The sequence below is a fragment of the Macrosteles quadrilineatus genome, unplaced genomic scaffold, assembly GCF_028750875.1.
Source record: "Macrosteles quadrilineatus isolate MER2022 unplaced genomic scaffold, UCM_ALF_1.0 Scaffold_7__1_contigs__length_78375512, whole genome shotgun sequence".
Lineage (NCBI taxonomy): Eukaryota > Metazoa > Arthropoda > Insecta > Hemiptera > Cicadellidae > Macrosteles > Macrosteles quadrilineatus.
The window spans coordinates 23,711,553-23,734,883 of record NW_026542600.1 but is presented as its reverse complement, the minus strand read 5'-3'; the positions used below and the strand labels follow the sequence as shown (position 1 = coordinate 23,734,883).

The window sequence follows — 23,331 nt, the reverse complement described above, 5'->3', positions numbered from 1 at the left end:
ATAAAAAGGGAGTATGGTACTTGTTCATGGTTTCCAACCTGGAATTAAAATTAGCTTGATTTGACTTTGAATAATTTTGTTTACAATATAAATGTGAATGATATATCCTTATGATCACTGTGTCTCCTCATTTATATGAAGTGTCTTCAGCTTCTCTACCAACAGAAGGCAAGGACGGCTTTCAAATGTGTTGCAAAATCCGTTTCCCAGTGTACAAAGACTTTCTGGAGTGAGATTCCTTTTTGTGGTGGATATGTTTTCAGCCATAATAATAGGACTGGCTGTAAGCTCCTCTAGGTTCTGAAATAAAAAAAGAAGTGTATTTAGAACACATAAATGATCTATCTAGCTCAACAATCCAAATTTAATGTGAAAACATGATAGTAATGTTAATTATAGCTGAGCTTTCAAGACAAAGTTTTTTATAGGATACGATACAATACAGTTCCAAGTTCCTCAACTGATTAAACCAGATCCGTATATTTACTACCATTGACCCAGAACTACTAACATAGACATATCTGTTAGTAGTCCTGCCATTGACCTACATGGCCACATATCTAAGAAAGCAGATTTTTGGTGGTTTAAAACTGAGCCAGTTGTTCTTGACCATTGAGGCTTTATAAAAGGTCCTCTCTGAAGATATTTTTAGTAAATGCTACACAAATATCATCTTGCTCTATTCTTCACTCACCCTGCATTGATATTTAGCTTGAAACAGACCTAATTATGCATCATATGGTCTTAAAAGTAATGAACAATAATGATGAAATGAAATGAAAGTTCTTTATTTACACAAGCAAAGTTAGGGCCACGTGGTCATTACAATTAACCGACATGACTAATCAATACGAAAAAGTTGTAGTAGAATTTGTGATGTTTAAAATATATCCAAGTATAAAAATACCCCACTCCCCCCCCCCCCCCCCCGGCAGCAAACCTGCAGACTAAGCGAATTTCTGTTTTCCTGATTTGATTTTCTCTTATAAAAATATATCAATAAACAAGCAAGCTACAAAAAAATAGGTACTTATTCTCGTTAGGATAAGTATAACATGGGATTTAAAATTTAAAATTTTTGAATTTTCTCTGTAACCAAAATCCGTACAAAAACACTTCAGTATACTAAATTATTTGTTTTTAAGCTTAACAAACTGGTTTAGAGAGGAAATTAAGAATCATGCTAGTTTGCAAACTCGTTAGAATAAAGGTAGGTTTACACGTTTGTAATGAATTTCATCGAAATCGGATGATTTTTGCTTGAGATGGTGTGCTAACAGACACGCATATATATAAGGATAGTGTTTTTGCGCTCTGGGCACATAAAAAACAAAAAATTTTAATCGATCCCGGGTCCAGGTCTTACCATGAGACCTACAGTAATAGCTTATTACCTAAATGTTCACTAATATAAAAAGAAATTGAGGTTATTATGTTGCAATTCTTACCACAAAGTCCAGGAAACCTCCGAGATGGAGATGTACCAAACCTAGCACAGGCTGGTGCACCCTGCCTGTATGGAGAATGTCCAAGCACGTTACCCCTGTAAACAATGCGAAATTGAAGATAAATACTACCTCTAAGTCAATTCTAGACTCTGAGAGTGACTATCATATAAAGTAATATCAGTCAATAACAAAGTCATGATGTCATTGATATATTTCATACAACATATTTAGTTTTGCAGAAGTATTTGGTTTCTCAAAATACATATATTTTCATGGTGTGTTGGTGAAGCTTTGGACATTTAAACAGCAGAAGTAATTATGTAACTTCTAAAATTGGTTGTGCAACTTAATAAGAAATTATTCCAAGAATTTATTAAATAAAATTTTAAAAAACACTTTGTACTAACAAATTATGAAACCATTTAAACACATGGATGGTACCCTACATAGACTTTTAAGTAAGTCTTGAGGAGAAAAGTGCTACCATCAGTCACAGAAAGATTTGCTTAATAATAAATTCCAATGGTTGTAGGAAAAAATAATAGGTTAAGGATTTATTTTTCTCTTGTAGCTGGTTATATGTGACTTGGCCATTTAAAAAATCGATTTGCTTGATTTCATTTGAAATTGTGAAATGTCTCCATTGAAATCAATCAAGAGTAGTTTTAAAAATATGTGTATTTTCAAATGTGTGAATCATATTGTCTCTTAGAGTGATATCTTTATTGTTTTTTTAGACCAATTCAAACTGTGATCTTGTTTAACAATCTTAGACTTATTAGTATAATCAATCAAAAATCATAGAACTTACGCAGGACCATAGTTGCAAATGTAAAGTTTTGTGTATCTAGATCCATCTTGGTAATAGGAATAACCACATCCCACCAGATAAGTTTCTCCCCAAACCATCTGTAAACAAAGAGAAGTATTATTACCTACCTACTGAATGTTACAATGGTTATATTTAATCGTTTTTTAATAACTGGTTAAAAACACGTTCGCTAACGACCGTCACATATGTGTGCCCATAGTGGACCGATTGTTATACATATGCTTTCTGTTGTAGACCAGTGGAATTACAAAGAAACAAATCCTTAGACCAAATATTTGTTTGGTATTTTTAATGTTTATTTTACTCAAATAATATATAAAAAGTGCCTGAAAGACTATGTTAAGATACAGTTTTGCATTTTTGTGGATTTTGATTTGCATCACGCATATGACGTCAGTCCACGGTGCTTTTCCAATGTTGACTTTCTGCTGCAGACCGTCAGTCACTCATTTATGTGACTCATTTAAAATATAATATTTTATCCAATTTTATGATTTTTTCTTTAGGTAAATGGAATAAATCAACTCTATTTAGTATCAATAGGTTTATTGAATGATAAAAAATAGAACAAATTCTTAACAAGCATGTAAGTTAGTAAGGTAAAAACAAGATAGACAACAGGTTGATTAACACTCCTTTGGAGTCAAAATAAAAGGTCCCATCCTCAGACCACGTGACATATGTATGTGACAGACATTTCTGTAGCCCATTAGGCAGTTCAAAATACGATCAAATACACCTACTGCAAACCAGATCCTTTAGTAAGGAGGAGCTTAAGTCACAAAAATGTAACGTCAGGCTATGGTTAGCACTTAAGCGTCACACATGTGTAACGTCGATCTATATGCAAAATTAGTGCGTCACAAATTTCGCAACAAACTTGACAAATTTGACGTTGGTCTTTACTGAAAGTCCAAAATTTGGGTCGGTACAGTAGTGAACGTGTTAAAACTATGGTTCTATGTAGATCGTAATCATTACATAGACTTTCTTTTCAAGGAAACTCATAATCATACAAATAATATTATATAACATACAGATTGTGTACAGACACAAACTTGTCATGACGTATACTTATCACTGTTTTTCCTGTTAAGCATTTAAGTTTAGGAGTCATAATACTATTTTAACAATTTTCAAGCTAAGAGATATAATAATAGACATTGTCCTATTTTAGCCTTACCTGACTGTAATGTCCCGTTCCGTGACTGAAGCCTCCTCTGTATTGGTAGACTTCGTTGAACCAGGCTGCGATTTGTGTGTTAAAGTCCGGTTGAGAGCCTAGTCGGTTTGGGTGAGGTGACGACCATGTGCTGGCAATATTCTGGCCAACAGCAAACCTCGCTGCAACCGAGAACAGAAAGTCATTCATTAGACTTGGATGTTTAATCTCAACTATTATGGGTGATAAAAGTAATACGGAGATATTGATTTCATTTAACGATACTGTTAATCAATTAGAGCTTAAAACTACAATTTATAAAAAAAAACTCTAGATTGAATTAAAATGTGGTGATACTAATTTCAATTATTGCTCTCCTTTTTGACAAACTAATGAACAATACTCACAGACTCTTCGAGCTGTGGAGGAGTCATGTCCATTCTGGCATCGATTTGCCCACTCTTGCGCCTTCCTTGCGAGTTCTTCATCCCACACCTGGCAAACATACTGTGGATAAAACAGGCTCTGCTGTATAGATTCACTAAATTATGCTTAATCTATTTACATGCAGGGTGCAGCAGCATTGATTGAAGACAAGGCTTTGACATAAAAGTCTAACTGATTCCTTTTGTCTTCGTTGCATGTAAAAATGTTGTTAAACAACAAAACAAACCTATCTTATGGCATCACACAAACATTACTTTTAATTATTGTTTGTTGAAATATGGACCTTCCTATTTCAGTTTGGTAAAAATTATAGATTGGAACAGAAACAGATAACAGCAATTAAAACAGGCGATTGTGTTGTGTGATAAAGTATTCATTCACATTTTAGTATTTTCCTTGTTAGCAGATTTGGAGGAGTGTTTATTGCATAAACTGTAGATCAAAACGTTTGCCAATATAGAGAGAATCAATTATAAAATAATAAATGATAAATGTATTGGTGTTTTACACAGTAGATGTTATCTAGTGGTGAATAGTGAATACCTTTAGTCTTACAAGTTGGCAGTGACGGTTACACAACTTCAGCCAAGTTAGTTGTCCAGTATGTGCACTCACCACATTATTACTGTATTTATCTTTACACATATCCTGCTTCATAATAGTTAATGTTGGTGGTAATATCAAAGGTACAAACCATCTCCAGCATGTTGGCGGCTGCAGGCTGGCCTTGAATTCTTCCTGAGGCCACTTGGCTCCTCATCTGGTTGTGTAGGTCAACTATAGTCTGCTTGTCCTGACTTGTCAACCCTCCACTCCCTGGAAAACATTCAGACCATTAGGTTTCATATTAAAAAGATGATGTGTTTGGAAACATGGTCAATCAGGCTGAAAATTTTCAATAAATAAATTGTTGTGCTGACCTAGAGGAGGTTGTTGCTTTAAGCCAGTGAACTTGATTAATAGTTGGATTGTGAGATAGCGTAGATGTGTTAGATGTGCAAATCAAGATTTACAGTACTCCATCCTCATAAGTAAATGTAAACATCACATTTACAATGGTCTAATGAAGTTTATCAATAACTCTTAGTCTCATGTCTGCTGGTATTAGAAATTAGTTCCCAAAACTTAGGTAGTAAACATTTTTGTTTTATTTGATCAGCTTCTCGAGGAAAATGTGAATATCACATAATGTAACACACTCGTTTATTGAAAGCTCTGGAGCATACTGAACAATAAAATATGTTCATGTGTTTCTAAAAACCAATGAATTTGTTATCCCATTAAAGTAATACTAAAAACTTATATCTTTTAATAAATATTCTACATATTTTATAAGCTAAAGTTTTTTTGTACTAAAAATAATAGTTCGTGGTTTATATGCAGTAAACAAATTGAGTAAAATAAATAAAAAATAGGAACTTACTGAGTAGTCTGCCCCTGCAAGCGAAAGTCATGCACACACAGGCACATACTATTACTGCAACCACAGCAACCGCTCGTGATTCAACCATAGTCACCCAATCTGCAACACAGAATACACCTTAGTGGAATAAACTAGAAGAACTAACTACAGTAACCCATGATGATCAGAGGGAAGTGTGACACTCGAGGGCAAACTAATATTGGAGGATGGAATGGAACTAAGGATGGTACCATTGACTTTATATCGTTTATTTTTATATCGTTTATTTATTTATATAGTGTAGATATAAAGTCAATAATGGTACTTTTAGTTTGGTACTTGGTTTTCTTCTCCTTTCTGTTGTTTGGGGCAGGACTTTTCTTCCCGTGCAACAATAAAAACATAAATTTGTAAATATGGGGTAAACATTAAAGTCGCAGTACTAAAAAACAAACAAAATATATTTTCAGTGTGTATTGTACTGTTCTACGTCAACATGACAGTATTCCGCGATCGCGGCTCCATCGTTATTATCTCCCGCGACCACAGGAACATCATCAGGTCACCGTCCATAGCGGCAAAATCGTGAATATTCCACGCGATCGCGGTCAATTTGTGAACATCTCTCTCAATCGCGGGGAAATCATTGTCCCTTAATTGCGATCGCGGCCAAAGAAAAAAAATCTTGAATTAATCTTTATCCCTCCCGAAGATCGAGAATAAATTTCCCTAAACCATTCCGAAATTTTAGGACTTGCCCATCTCTAACTGGAACCATATTAAAATGTGACAGTATGAGAATCATAATTAATTGAATAGCAAAAATTATCCGATTTTGATTTGGTATAAAAGTGTAAAAATACAGTTACTGGAACGAGTTCGCAAACCAGCATGATCGGACTATGGAAACGAGGGTTTATGGGTGGTTTTATGGGGGTTTCGCATTTGATTCCAAAACTTACCATTACGCAATCTCTTTTCCAAACCATTTTGAAGAGCTTAAAAATAATAATTTACTTTATTGAAGCAATCTTATGAGCTTAATGGAGAAAATAAAAAATGTGCATTTAAAATTCCCATGTTATTCTTATGGAGAATAAGTTAACTGTTTGATGTAGTTTGCTTGTTTATGAAGATATTTTGACCAAATTTAGAATGTTTTTATTTCATACCTACTATTAACATTTAACTATAAAAACACGTAATTACCATACCTGTAGCAGCAAACCTAAGTGCTCGTTAAACTAATGCTCTATTTTAATTGGGAATAAATATGACATTTTAAGGAAATATTTTTTGAAAATCCAATCAGACAAATGGAAATTCACTTAGTCTTCAAGTTTGCTTCGGTGGATGTATTTCAGCCGGACACGTTCTCTAAATATATCATGTATTTCGTGTGGACGTCCTGTTTTATATGTCTAATTTATGTTTAAACTCTAACGCAATGCAAATGAAGACATTTCGTTTGAAGTGTTCTTACACGGTTAGACTTAATTACGGTTCTTATCGGACTTAAGTTTAGGGTACTAAGTTACTACGCACTCAACGATGGAGTAATCTCTGAAATGGCCGTAGTACAGTATCACCTCTTATTGCGAACACGGTATAAGGATTAAATTTATTTTTATACTATTTATTTTTTCGTTAAAAAATGTAATATCGTTTACGGTGTTAGTGTGTGTGGCACATTCAACTAAGACTTTTTTAAAGCATATAAAATTTTTTTTATTTTATAAATAATACACATACAGTATGTGGGTAGACAAATATTTTTTCTTCTTAAAAAATTTTTGCAAAAATGAAAGTTGTGGACCATTCACTTTTTGTATTGCAAATGCAAGTGTTTCTTGCTGTTTGTTGTTCTTTTTTGTGTACTATGTTTTATCTACTGACCCAATAGGCCACTATGGTGATCGTTGGACACTTTCTGGCATGGGATCATTCCAATAAAGCTTATTGTTTATTTGGGTTCCTGTAAATATATTATGTTATGTACATGAACATAGATATAAATAAATTGCAGAGATTTATTTTAGACACATTGAGCTGACTGAAACCTTACAAAGGTAGGCCAAATCCATGATCTGTATGCCCGATCCATCGGGGTATTATTTTCACTACTTGTGGTACACCACACTAAGGGTCTCGCCTGTCTATGAATCCTAACTTTCAAAATAATCAGACTGGACATCGAACTGTCTTCATTAATGAGTTTTCTATTCAGTCTGAGCAAACAGATCCATTAACTATTGGTAATCCTGCTACATCAATACCAACACCCCCATACTGAATGTCCAATGTCTGATGTTAGATATCATTAGGCGTTAGGCCTACTGCTAGCCTAGAGGTAATTCTGTTCCCCACCTCTATTGGCTTGGTTCTCCAGATTGGAAAGTGTGAACATCTCGCTTTTCTTATCATCAGTCATTAACATGTACATTTTATAACGTATGCGTTCTGCGTTATAGCGAAATTCAAGCATTATACATAGTGTCCCATAAGTACATAAAATCTTGGAAAGGGTCAAAGTAAAACAAAAATCAAGAGTAACATTTTTTTACAAAAAACTACTCGTTAGTGAGATATCCGCCATTTTCTTTTTGTGTGTTTTAAATTTATATCTAAAAGAAATCTTTATAAATATTAGTTTGTAATTTAAGAGTCAAAAGCTATTTGAGGAAAATCGTTACTAAAATATGTTTTCTTTAATGGTGGCTATTTTTATTTTTAACTTAAATTACTAAAAGATGGCTGATTTTATGAAAAAACTACCAAAACACTCTTATTTAGCATTTAAAATATCCTATTGAACGACACTGAACTCGAAAAGATTGAATAATAAACATCTTAGAAATCGAAATGTTGATGTGCAAAATAAGGCGAACCCTGGCCTGGCTTTTGTACATCCAAAAATCTGTAATGGATGATATTCCACGAAATAAAATATAGAATAAAATATATAAAACACACGATATTCATACTGGTAATCAATCACATTATATAGTAAAAATTTCCCATCGCAGCAAACCTATAGGGTGAGTGAAATTTCACCTGCTTTTTATTAAAACAGCTGTGTGGAAAATGCAACTTGGACTTGAATCCGCTCCCGTTGTTTTAAATACTTGAGATTTGCTACCAAGAGGAACACAAAACATTATTATTCTATTTAGTTATTGTTGAAAGTGTAGTATATAATGAAGTTGGCCAGATTTTAAAATATGTATCAGAAGCGGTTTCTAACAATTTATTAACCTATATAGCCGAAGAAAAAAGGTTATACATATTTTTTGTCTTTAGCTGATTAATGTGGCAAAATGATTTTTTAAATGTCAGACGGAAAGGACAAACTCTACTTGGTGTACAAAACTATTCTCTTAAACCTTCTTTCCATGATCGGAATGAATGAATTTAATTTAAATTAATTTAAGATGTCGGCTTGGTTCAAAATTTCAATAGTATTGCCAGATTCGGCAACCTTAAGTGTACGTACCTTATCAGAACTTGTTTCAAACAAATACCAGAACAATTATCCAGCAAATTGTATGGCAGATTTTATAGTAACGCATCTACAACCTGAAAATATATTTTTCTAAACTTATAATCACGTAATATTTATGTATACTATATAACGTAATGTTTAAATGGCTGTCATTATTAATTTGTATGTTGAATGACAGATAAATGGTCAAATTTATTTAAAATGAAGTAATACTAGTTTTAGACATTTCGATTATAAACTTGATTTTAATGTACTAAAATAATGAAAACAGTTAAGACATATTCAAGCTAACTCTAGTGGTTTGATACAATACGGGTAAACAATGTGGTTTAAGTAACCAAGAAAATTCCAACGACAACCTTTCTGAAAGTTCCTTTTTGTTAGAAACAGTTTTAATGACAAAATATCACATCCAGACTAAGACTATCTGAAAAAAAAAACAAGCTACTAAACAAATTCAAATATTGTTCTATTACGAATTTTACATGTAGAATCAAGCTACGAACGGCGATTCCACTATTTTTTTTTTAAATGTATCCGAAAATATTACTTATACGTTAAACAATTTAACATCATTTTACAAAATCCAGCATTTAAAGTACCAAGCATTGATAATCTAAACATAACTTATTATCATTGAATGTTGAAAAGTTGACATTATTGTTTGGAAATACAATTTAACCGTTGATGATTTCAATATGAAAATAAAAAAAAGACTGGCGATCCAATTGAAAATTAAAAATAAAATTGTTGACAACGAATGCAGGCCAAATAAATTATCTGCATTCTTGATGTTTTTCAGAGTAGTTGTAATCAAAGGCAAACAAAATAAAAACAATCAGTCATTTGTGGAGTTAAGGTATTATGATTATATAGCGTAATTATATGAAAAATACATTCGTTTCTGTAGTAAATACTTAGTTCATTCGACATTTATTCATTGTCGAAACTCAGTGTTTTTCATCAAGTGATGAGTTAGACGAGATATTGAAGATAAAAAAAACAATTGTGTAAGAATGAATGGTGTGGAACAATGGTACTTTCTTTTCAGACTTGCTTTTAATATTAAGTTAAAATACTTTTAATCATTTCGATATCGTGTATAAGATGATTACAAACTCTCTTTATGCATATGTAATATTGAAAACTTCGAATTGCTTAATCTTCACTTCATTCAAGCACACCAGACCTGCTTCTCTCACAAAACGCGCGATGAGTTGATTCCGCGCTATACAGGGTGTTTCGGTAAAGCGTAGCTGGCTATGCAGATTCAGATTCTACATGCAAAAATAATTCGAAAATATAGAATACATTTTTTTCGATTTCGGCTTAGTTTGGCCGTAATCCGCCATTTTGTATTTTTTGAAAATAATGAATAACTCTAAAGCCCTTGGAGATACTTTTATGAAACTTGGTATAAACTTTAAGGATACACGTATTAACATTCTCCGAAAATATCTTTGATCAGGCTCATCAAATTTTGTTTTAATGGCTGGTTTTAGTTGATTTTTACTTAAACAATTTTAAATGGCCACCATTTTTAAATTTAATGAGCTTTATCAAAGATATTTTTGGAGAATGTTTATACCTGTAGCCTAAAATGTTATACCAAGTTTCATAAAAATATCTCCAGGAGTTTTTGAGTTATTAATTATTTTCAAAAAAATACAAAATGGTGGATTAACTTAAGGCTAAACTAAGCCGAAATCGAAAAAAAAAAATTATTCTACATTTTCGACTTATTTTTGCACGTAGAATCTGAATCTGCATAGCCAGCGACACCCTGTATGTAGGTATAGCTTACTTGAGAGAGAAGCGAATGGAGCTTTCTACAACTCGGCGAACACGGGTTAACGACCGGGACTTTATAGTGAACAACTCTATTTCATATACGTTTTTGAGTTGCTATAAATATGACGATTAACTGTTAAATTCTACGAGGACGATAAACATGAAAGCGAATAGCTTTTGCAAATAACAGCAACAATTTATAAGACAGGCTCGTGCCGGCTGTTTCGCATTTCTACGACTTGGAAAGACCTGTTTGACGGGCGATTAACTTTGAAAAATCGCGCCAACGTTCGCCATTCCTCTAGCACGATTATATCTCACGAATACATACTTTTGACAACACTACAGTAGGCATACACTTTACCGGCGCATATGTGTCAGTGTCGTCCATTCTACGGCTACATTCGTTATAAATTTACTCTAAGTTTATTTTTATGCTAAAAAAATAACACTTGGACACATTCGGTAAGTCCTGTGAGCATGGTTATTACATGAATTAAGTGTTAGTGCCAAGCTAAGTCGACCTTTTTGTAAAACTTTATAATTGCCTATAATATAGCCATTACAGAGAAATTGTCTACGGACAATTTTTGAACAGGCTGCATTGTACAACATCCAGCTAACATGATAGAGTAAACACAGTTTGATACGTGTGGCACAATATATAGACATCGTGTTAGTTATTAACTCACACGAAGTAAACAATTCCTTTCGTCTTGAAATGCAGTCCTAATCTGAAGGAAAGGACCCCTTAAAATTCAACTGAATGGATGTGAAAACTAATATATGTGACAGTGGGGTTTTATTCCAGGTTTTTGGACTTCTTAAATAATATAGCCTCGAACATAGAATGCTAATGTAGCCTAAAACGCGTGAGGTCAGAATCAGGGTAGTTTTATCGGAGAAGTGACCCTGCTGAAGGCTATAGAGAGATATACGGTCGAGATGTTTACTTTGAAAGATAATTAACTACAGTACATGGTTCCTCATAGTGTCTGTCAGCCAAAATGCTTAAAATAAGTAGTATTCAATGACGATTCTAAGTGATTTTATTTAGCTACCGGTATTTAAAAATTAATCACACTTGAGCAATAAGTATCAATCGATATATAAAAAAGTTGCGTATTACATCACAGTAATATTTTAACTAAACCCAAAATACATCTAAACCCGTTAGAGATACACAATATTTTTTGGAAACTAAAGAAGTTTAAATACTAACAACTCATTTTACTTGTAAGAAGGATATGACACTTTCCCAGGTAATACACGCGAGAATATTACCTTAAAATTTGTCTATTACCATATTTTCATTTGGTATAAAATCGATGGTAAAATTGATTAAGAGGAATATACGGTTACATTTTCGTTACCCTACTAGCAGTTTTCTGACTTCCGAAGGATGTTAGACAGCGACTTTCTGATCTTTGCTTCATATTATATTAAAAAATCATTTGATTCTTAGTTGGTCGGTCACAAGGGAAAATCTGATGTAGAAATCGTTTGTTTGCCTTTGTTAATGATGTAATTATGATAATGTAACCATTATACTGAAATGACCTCATTTGACATGCGGGGCTTGATATTGGTGATATCGTATCAGAGGAATCAGACGGGGTTTTATGAAATGCAGCTGGCTTTAGTAGTATTTTAATACTGTGTATTTTGGTAAAGGAAGTATATAACGGTCACAGTTAGTACTATATCTCGTTAAGTGCGATTTTTATAGGATATGTCAACGGGGGTTCCTTGTGATGTTATTAAAAGTTGTGGTTTAGAATTTTTATAATACAGAAATCGTTTTTTTAATACGTGTTTACAAATTTCAATCCGTAGTAAACTTAACCCATTGTATATTGGGGCTAAAATTAGTGATCTACGAAAATCAAGAGAACAAAACTGCGGCAATAGTATATTTCACTATTAGAACCCATTTTTATTGTTGTCTGTTATTAGTTATGTGTGTATTTTTGCGTCGTGATCAAAAGTATTGATCATAACTTATACCAAACGTGATTTCTAGTACTAGCTGCAATTATTCCTGTTCTCGGCTTCGCCTTGCACGTGAAATTCGATAACCCTGTGTTCGGCTTTACCTCATATTGAGGGTGCACTGGAAAATGTCACTTTCGGTGCTAGTAATGCAATTGACTTATTGACTTTTCCTGGTATCAATGAATATACCACTGGCCCACCCCTTTTGGCTACGACAGTTTAAGCGTCGTAATTAACTATTATTCTGGTTTCGCTGGATATTTCGAAATTTGAACCATTTGAATGAGAGCTATCATGGAATCTTCTAAAATACTTTGGTGGTAGCTAGTATAGGAAACCCAAATATTAAGTCAGATTGCAATCATTGATTTGGAATTAGTATATTACGCGACAATTCCGAGAACTGTTTAATGTACGATACGAGGAGGATAGTTCCTTTGCGAAGCTTGCCGTGCGGGATTTCACACAAGTACCGTTAACTCCTTCCCCGGTGAGTTGCGAACGATACTCGTCAGACTACCAACAACAAGTGTAAACAACAAGTCATCACTTATTTAGACATGGGAAGTATGATTATCTTACTAATATTTCGCCAGTTTCCCCACTTTGAAAACATACAATCAATACTCTCTCATACCTGCTTTTTTGATTTATCAGGGGAAGCAGATTTAAAAATAAATTTCCTCGATCAACTATTATTTCATTCGTAATTTAAAAATATTATCCATCGTAATGAATCTTACATATTAAATTCACTCGTAAATGATAAGATTCTACACAATGGCAGACGTCAATCGAAGTGATCCTAACTAATGAAATGTTTGCATTGTTGTGGCGGGCGAGTTGTGATGGGGGAGGTAGCTTCGCCTGAAGCCTATTGGAAAACTTGCCGGTGAATCTAACCATTTAATTTATATATGGTACACTGTATAGTCAGTGATCTAACGCACTTTAAAATAGCTGACTTTGTCGTATTCCAGCTGACTTTACCGGTCTCATTCTGTAAAAAATTACGTTCTGGTATAAAAGAGTACAGAAACCACCTGCTTACTGTGTAGTGTTGTGTACACAGTAGACCTATAGTTTTATTATGCTACACGACTGGTTCTCCATTTATTATACTCCAGCTGACTTTACCGGTCTCTTTCTGTAAACAACGACTTTCTGGTTTGCAAAGAGTACAAAAACCAGATGCGTACTTTGCAGTTAATATGCATTGCTTAAATCATTGATATAATCATTGTAAAATTATGTAAAGTGAAATACTGTAATCTAAATACGTGCAAGTTTGGTATTTTATAGCATATTAAATAGAAATAAAAATCATAGATCGTGTATTGCTAAGCATACACAAATACTCAAGTAACTCTATGCAACTCTGCTATCAAACAACTAAGCGATGGTTGTTTCAGAATTACTATAAGACTGAACCGTAAGCGAGATAGAACAGATTTTACCGTTATGAGGGTTCTTTCCTTGTTGGCAGATAATTCTTGGAAAGTGACTTTCCTCGGGCCCACGCCGAAGGTCCTGAAAGGGTTGATATCTTTGTTTACTAATGTGTATCAGCTGGTTATCGGCTAACGCTGTGCCCAGCGCCGGTCTTGGTACGCGATAGGCTAATGGTGTTTTGGGAGAACAGGTGTGTTTGGAAAACAATTCCTGACGGGACCGACTTATCCAAAGCTGTTTACGGCTGGTCATTTCGGAAGGGTTGCCAAGATTACTTTTACTGAGATTCCCAACTGTAGGCTGAGGTGGCAGCAATTAACTGCATTCATATTCGTTTATAACAAGATTATAAGCTAAAATATTTATACAGATTTGAATAAAATTATAAATACCTTTCTGTCCCATAAACTAGTGTTGAATGACCAACTCAGAACCACTTTGGGTATTTTTCACACATACAAATTGATAATGTTCAGCTAACAAACCAACTGTAACGTTGTTCTATGAATTGCTACTTGTAGATAGCCGAATTAAAGGATTGCCAAACTCAAATGAATAGTTGTCCATCAAATAAGATGGAGGAAACTTTTCTAAAAGAAGGTTATATATAATCTATAAATTAAATGTTGTACGTTTGTGTTGTTTATGCCTACTGTTTTCATAACCTCACTATTTAACTAACACTTGTAATTAATTTCAAACATCTCGATACCTTAACTTTGTAACATAGTAGCTTTACGTATTCGGTACTTGAACTCAAGCTTGATTACTTGGACAGCCCGATTTAAATTGCAGGAGTTGCAACTGATAAAACAATACTGTATAGAATAGCTCAGTTGCTATAGCTTAGTTAATAATGATGTAACTTTTTATGTTATCGATTACATGAGTTAATACATTTAAGTATTGAATAGATGTATTTACTTGTGTTGCTGCATAAGGATAATTATTTGTCTGAATGCTTGAAAATACAAAACATGGGTTTGGTTTTACACAATAAAACGTATCTTCTCATACATTTTGACAGCTACATTTGTTAAAAAGTACCCGAAATCATTAACATTCAAAATGTACAAAAAAGTTTGTATAATTAAAATAGTAAAACTATCAGTAATAATACAGCATAAACACATGTATAACGAATATGTGTTTGAGTACTTTGAGAAATAAATGTTTATTATTATAATTTGCTTGAAAAAATAACAACAGTATTATCTATGCTTAGACAAAACATCACCATGAATAACAGATAAAATATACGAGTTAGAATAACTAGCTATTTTACAATAAAAGTTGTGAATACAGTGTGCAATTTTTTTTGTTACTTAAATAAGTGTTTCTTATTAAATGGTAAAATCTAAAGTATAATAAACTTAAAGTACTCAAGAAAACTTATACTGAGTGTTGTAATGTGCCTATAGACATACAGACATATTATACATCCCTCCGACTATATAATATAGATTGAATTTAAAAATGCAGTGTAAACTTGTGGTGAATCAATTTCTAAACATGTCTATTTACAATTACTGTAACACTTTTATTTAAAACTTTATACTGATAATATATTCTAAATATTATATTCACTTATTATATGCGACTATAGAAAAGTACAATGAAAAGTGTATAATCTTACAGGTAAATCAATGTCAAAGCTTTATTAAAACGGATAAAAAATATCAAAACTACAAAACGTTAGACGACAGGAGACAGATAAGATTTAGTGTGTTACCTGAAGGTCGTTTCGGTGGTTAGAGACACTACACAGGACTGAATGAAACTATAGGACCTGAACCGCTGACACTTATAAGTGTTAGGAGGGGAGGGGGAAATCGGTCACATGACTTTGTATTTAAATTTATAATACGAATTAGTTTCTCAAATGTATACAAGTTAAAAATACATTAACCGTATTTTACATGCTACCTACTAATAGTTTTGTATGCTATTTAAATTTAAGTTTTTTATATTAAATCCAACAACCATTCAATATAAAGTATGCATATGGTTTGGTTATTCGATTTTATACTTAGATATAAGTTAATATAACACAATAAAAATAATATGCTGAGTATATAAAAGCAAATTAAAAAAAAGAGTTAACGAATACGTTTTACATTTATATGTCTCTAAATAATTTGAAATATAAATTCCTTCTAAAATACATTAAAATCACATTATTTTGTCAAATAATCTACTACATACAAATATTATTCTAGTAAAAAATATCTTTCCCACAGAAGTAATCAGTAAAATTATCGATGTTTAAAACTCCATTGGGTAGAATGTTTGTAAAAACCTCTGCTCTAGGAAACCTATGGATTAAGTGAGTTAATTTATGTGGCTTAATCCTTTATTTTACACAAATGTTATTCTTTGATTCTTAGAATCTTTTACCTAACCGATTTGAAGTCGATTTGGTGCTAAAAGGAGGACTCAAGATTGCTATTTTAGTCAGTAAAGGTCAATATAACATACCAATTTGTTCCATTTTGCTTAGTTGTAACCATAACCATATAGTTCATTTTTCAATTAAGAATGCACTGAAGACAACAGACTCCATTATCGACTCTAAACATTTTGTTTAACAATCTACTGATAAAACGTAAGAAAAATTGTCTGTGTGTTTGCAATTGACTATGTTAAAACATTATTCGAAAACGTGAAAATAGATTTGCAGTTATAAAAACATGTACTTTGAGGACCTTTTGCATATCCTTTGAGGTCCTTCATCCCTAAAACTCTCCATGACCGGTTGGGTTGTTTTTCGAGCTAAATTTAATAGACGTTTTCTGCACATAGGTGTAAGTTTAATTGAAATGCATGATTTCGCTTGAACAAAAATCCATCATAACAATGGCTTTGCTCAAATTGTATTGATAATGACAGTACCATCAAAACAAGTTTAGTATCGAATCCCAAACAACCTTAATAACTTGAACCATGAGCAGCCAACTTGTTAAAGATTTGAGCAAGGCGGTGTGTCCCATCAGTTATGTGTTTGTAAGGAGCTCTGTATGAATATAAGAAGCAATAGTGCGTCTCCAAATTCTGCACATCTACAACCGTAATTAAATGTTGAATATTTTTTAACTTATAGTATATGTAATAATCAATTTAAAAAGAATAACTGTTTAAGTATAAGTTAAAATGACATAATTTGTATCAAACCGAAACCAGACCCTTTAAAATTAATAAAGACTAACTTATCATTAAAAGGAGTGTTGCTTCACAGATCGGAAGCTCTTTTTCAAGCTTCACTTTTTTGTAGTTAATTTATTATTGTTCCAAAAGGTTGCTTGTTTTATGACAATTATGGAAAAAGGATAAATATATTACATCGTAAAATTCAGTATCACACAATAATTGGTGATGGGTTAAAAAACGATTTAAAAAACGATGTACATTTTACAGTACTGTAGATCATACCCAGGTTAAGTATTAGAATGACAACAATCAACAAATAGTTTCTGTAAACTATTATATATCTTATGTAGGCCTACATATAAATATCACGGTCAATATTATATTACTTGTTCAACGCTTTAATTCTATGTGTAGCACAATTCATCATAATCATGGATTTAATTGATCATGGAATCATTGACGTGATAAGTGCTAATGTTAACTCTCTACGCATTTTTTGTCTCTATGAAGTAATAATACCCCCGCCACAGCAAACCTGCAGACTAAGCGAATTTCCATTTACCTGGCTGGATTTCTACTAAAATAATCACCAAAAATTGTCAGATTTATTTCCTATTTTATTAACATTAATTTTAGTGAGTACTTAGGTTTGCTGCTACAGGTTGAGCAGTAAAAGTATAATAGAACATGTCTATATGTTGTCTATATGTATGTATGTCTATATGTTGTCGATATATTGAGATGTTTTTTTTGCAATGTCATAGCTTAGTATTAAATTAAAAAAATCCAAATTTGGTTTAAATATATCCTTAAACAAGCAAACTACAACAGTAATTCAAATTTGAAATTTTTTTTATCATCTCCGTAACCGTTGGGCATACAACAACGCTTCAATGTACACAATTATTTATTTCTTTAAGCTCTACAAAATGGTTTGGAAAGAAATTATGAAATTTTTGGTTTTTAGGGTCAAAAATGGGAAAAATCAATTTTTGCCCCATAAAAGATCCCTTAAAACTCCGTTCCGCTCCGTTGAATGAAATTCTCAATATAGTACAATTTATAATTGTATACTTATTCCTATATTATATAATAATTGCCAAAGTACATAAAGATTCACTTCAATGACGCACAGAGCAGCGGTGCGAAGAGCACCTTGCGTCCCCATCCCAAGTTTCTAGGTTTGTAAAGTATTTGTATATTTTTTTTTCTAAAAAAAATAAGATACGCCGAAGTTTTGTTTTCATAGATGAATTTTATCAGCATGCATGAAATTTCAAGGAAATTTGTTTACACGCCATGTTTCAAGCAATGACATTTCTGACGAAAGTCAGGCTTAGAAACTAATTAAACTGATAGGGACACTGTTTTAAAACCATTTGTTTCTCCATTATAGGAACATTACGAATGAATGTAACAAAAATAAGTTATGTATAAGAGAGAGATTCAAGAAATTGGTTTTGTTTCACAACATGTAATATGCAACCTTTTGTACTATATTTAAGCACGATTGTGGACAGTAAAACATATTCTTAGAAGTACTGTTTAGTATTATTAACCAGAATAACAATAGCACTTAAAACACTTTTTTACTAGTCGTGTCTTTGCAACATTATACAAATACTCCTAGTGTCAAAGGAACACGCCTAACAATTTGATTTGTAAATTTATTATTCAGTTTTTGTTATTGCCTTTACGTTAAATACTTCCTAGGTTTAGTATTTAATATAACCTTATCAATTACTTGCTCTGAACCTTAATATTTGGAATTTCTCATTAATTACCAAACAAAGCAGATAGTAAACGATCCCATGTTACAACTAAACAAAGGGGGATTACCAGTCCCTGTCCCTGTACAACAGTAAGTTATAGTCTACATTTTATATTTTAATTTACGGTAACATTGTATGTAAATAGTTTACCTAGAAGGTGATAATACAGAATTTAGTTATGTGTTACCTGTAATAAAAATGTATTAAATATAAATATTGATTGTACTCAAAACGTTTCTGGGAGTACCGTAAACGAAAAGATCAGCGGAACCAGGGAGGACGGCCCGCGGCGCAATTTATAAAGAACCTCTTTGCGTTACTAATTACTCTATTACACACGACTTACAAATTGTATTTGAAATATCTTGGTTATATGCTGAAGATCATCTCATTAGCTACAATTGTGTTACTTGAAGTTTGATTCTGACAAAACAAAAAAATCCTCGCTAGTAACTTTTTTATGTCAAGGTGTGATATTTTTTTTAATATTTTCAGTTGTTAAAATTCGAATTACGATTTAAATAAGATTATATTTATACTGTCAGATTCTGCATTTAATGCAGATTCCGAATATATAACTGTAATTGCAGTCAACCTATTGTATGGACGGCCAGGAGCGTATTAACAACCGCGTGCACGGCTTGAGGAACTAACATATCTGCGTTGGGTCCCACATAGTGATGGGGGAAGGTTGCCGAAACGGCGCGCTTTTCTTCCCTCACCTCCTATCTACCCGGTTCCAGTTGTGTTATATACTTCGACCCCGAGACCTGCGGTAATAGCTATTCCCTATATGAGAAATTCGCTAAAATGAGAAATTTAGATCCATTGTTATGTATTGCTCCTTTCTGACATACAAATTATAAAATACTTTAAAATTATATTTTAGATGCTAGAGTACACCGAAAAATCACTAAAAACAAAGAAACATAAAAAGATGGTCTCAAAAGCTTTAACATTGATAGTGAATAATAAAATGATCAAATATTTTAGATTCTATAAATCGTCTTAATGCGGTATCGGAGACTGCTATTACTTTGGTACGAATGGTCTGAGTTTCTCCTTACCGAATGGCACCAAAACCGGCCACCCACAAATTCTCTAACTTTGAAAAGCAAGAATTTGCAAACAGGTTTACAAGAGGTTAGAAACAGCTCTTACTGTCCACCGCAAGGCGATTTATTTGGTTCGGGTTTAGTTATTCACTTTGTTCACGTTGTTTGTTTATTCACTTTAGTTGTTCACCTATATTTTGAAGCCAAGATATTATTTAAGAAATGATACTTGCCTCTTCAAATTCCATTACTAATGCTCAAATGATGGAACAGGAAGCTCGTTAATTCAAGGAACAATTAAACTATTAATTGTCTTTAACGATTTAAAGAACATTGACTTTAGAGTCACGGGACATGAACGGGGGTTTAGTAGGTGATGAGACCACGATACAATATCGGGGGCTTTACTACCTATATTTTGTTCAATTTGTAATATTAAAAGGTGCAATGTATCGATCAATCTAAAACGCAGACTAGACGAATCCCTCAGAGGATTTAGGTGGTAATTTTTATCAACATTTAAAATATATAAACGATCTAGTATATAGATTTATAAAATGTTGGTGTATTGAATCTCTAGAGATTTAGGCATATCATTTTTCACACTGCAGTTTGCAGAGATGAAAAACGTTTATGGGAAAACGTAGGCCAGGGACATTTGTAAGTTTTTATTTTAAGAATACCTAGAACAAAATACCTGACTTTTTGCCCCAAACGTGTTTCACCCGAAAACTATATTCAAGTCGTTCAACCAGTTAAGGATATAATTGTGACGGTTTTGGTGTCGAGATATAGTGGAGTCCTACATAGAGACTAGTAATCCACATGTTTTCCCTAAGTTCAAGGTTATGTCCAAGCTTTCCTGTACAAGGAATACAGGTAATACGATTGGGACATTGACCCTTATTCGTTACTTGGATTTCCCGTTGTTGGTAAATAGACTACTGTAGAGTGCAAAACAGGACTGCATGACTCAAGGGTGATTATCCGAATGAGACCGAAGCAGTGAAATTGAGTCATAGGTCAGTGTTGTTAAGGATAAACCCATTCTTCATTTTTGGTATCAGATACTATGAAGTATATAAATAATGGGTAATTTTATGTATATACAGGTTAACCTTTACAATGGATTTTCACAAATTAACTAATCCAAACCAAAATTAAATTGCTTCACAAATTAGCAAAAAAATGTGAATGAAATTTCACAATCATAATGAATCAAAATCTGAATATGATTTTTGGTTTGTATTGTTAATGTAAACACTCAACAACAGATTATAGGTTAAGTTAAGTCCAAAGCGTTGATCAACAAATAAACACTGCACCAGCTGATCGATTTAATCGTGTCGTTATAGCATAATATTTTATACTAAAGCTATAATCTTCAACTTTACTGCCACCATTGGTATCTGAGAAACTATGAAATTTATTTATTTTTTTATGATGAGAAACTTCAACTATTTTCTTATGACATTAAAAATATGCACTCCACGTTTTCAAAAATGGCCGTCATTTTCCAATATGGTGGCTTACTTAAACATTTCTTACGGAACATCTTGTATTTGACAATGATTTTTTAACAAGTAATTGTTAAAAAGTTTTTACTCATTACACTTTGTCTCTAAAGCTACTCGTTTAGGAGATACAGCGTATTAAAGTTTTGAAAAAGTTGCCTTCTATGTGCTTTCTGCACGTTGTAAGTACTTGCTCCTAAACAAGTAAGTTATAGTTAGTTTTAAAACGTTTTTAAGATAAATTTACATTCTAAAACCATCATAAAATACAAGGTGTTCCGTAAGAAATTTTAAAGTTAGCCGCCATATTGGAAAATGTCTAAAGAAAATAGTTGAAGTTTCCCATCTAATGTTATTTCTAAATCTATTAGTTTCTCAGATACCAATGGTAGCACAGTTAAGTTTTTCACATTGTGTTAAAGATTTTAGCTTCAGTATACCAAATATTATGTTATAACTAGAATACCAACGAAGATACGGATTGAAACATTATATCTTTTTTTAAATGTTGTATTTTTATGAGTAAATATACTCTTGTTGCAATGTTCTATCTATAACGGTTCTCGAGTTATAAGCGTGTTAGTAAACGGCACCCCCGCTATATTGCCTCCCTCCCCCCGGGATGTCGACCACGCTGGGGGCGACAACATGCGTTTTCACGATTACTATAGTGCCTATAACAACAATGAGAAATAAAATTGCGTCAGACTTTCCAACCCTCTTCAGATCCAGGACTACTTATATAAGACAAGGAAAACCAACTTTAAATTACTGGTTTTTAGGCTTTATAATTATATATATTTTTTTCATGGTGTCTCATAATTTTAAGTGTTGGATGAAATTATTTGTCCAAATACATGATAATGGGGATTGGATGAAGCATTTTGCGGTCCCCAACTCTAAACAGTAAGAGGATAAAATAAGTTAAGATTTTAAAATAACTATAGTTGTTGTGACCTATCTTGTATTACTATGCAAGAACGCCATATTTTTTTAATAGAGGCCATTTTTAAAAACCTCACAACATTTACAATAATAGTTACTCTACCAAACTCTTTAAGGTGATACAGTACAAGTTTTAATTCTTTTGTTCATGGCCACTATGCAAACTGATGATTTGATTTACAACTCAAATGTCACACCATTCATTGGGCGTTAATACTCAAAAGTAGTTTCCACAGGTTCTATTTACCACCATCATGTTCTGAGGGACAATAAAAGATAAGTAATCAAGTATTTAACGTATTCCTGGTTTATAAACTGTATTGTCCATCCACCCTATTACATCCATAGCCAATGAGGGTTGTCTTTCTGATTAGAGCCTATACTAGACAATTGCACAATCCGCATGCAGAGTTTAAATGACTTAGGTACCAACTTGGTTTTTGCTCTGTAGAGGGGTCCATTTTTGCACCAATACATTCCAAATTGTGTTATTTATTTTTTCGCATTTATCATTATTTAGTAAATTACGAGAGCTCACCCCGTGGTCGAAAACTCGACCAAAAGTATGTATTGTCGTTGTGCAAACTTCTCTATTTTCAACCCACGCTGTAAATAAAACATTTGGTTGGAATTTCCTTGGTTTGTTTTGATTTTCTGTTTATATTTTGTTGTTATTTCCTCACCAACGTGGTAACTGATAAAACCCATGTTAATTATTTTTAAATTTTAAATTTTTTTTTAGTGCTTATTTTGAGCCTATTTTAATTTATAAAGAAATTCTGCACATCTACAAGAATAGTATATTTCATTACTAGGACCGAAAGTGGCATTCGCCTCACACAGGGAACCCCAATCCCACGTGCGAGG

The 23,331-nt window shown here is 32.8% G+C and overlaps 1 protein-coding gene across 1 annotated transcript; it reads right to left on the bottom strand.

The window, feature by feature from the left end:
* Nucleotides 1-249: 249 nt before the first annotated feature.
* LOC128997758 (venom allergen 5-like) lies at nt 250-15,790 on the bottom strand. The gene is made up of 8 exons (XM_054423422.1): nt 15,764-15,790; nt 5,313-5,411; nt 4,584-4,705; nt 3,850-3,937; nt 3,464-3,624; nt 2,260-2,357; nt 1,449-1,543; nt 250-300 (listed from the first exon to the last, which is right to left on the bottom strand). The coding sequence occupies exons 2-8, from the start codon at nt 5,398-5,400 to the stop codon at nt 260-262; spliced, it is 693 nt and encodes a 230-aa protein (XP_054279397.1). The 5' UTR covers nt 5,401-5,411; nt 15,764-15,790; the 3' UTR covers nt 250-259.
* Between the last annotated feature and the right edge of the window lie 7,541 nt (nt 15,791-23,331).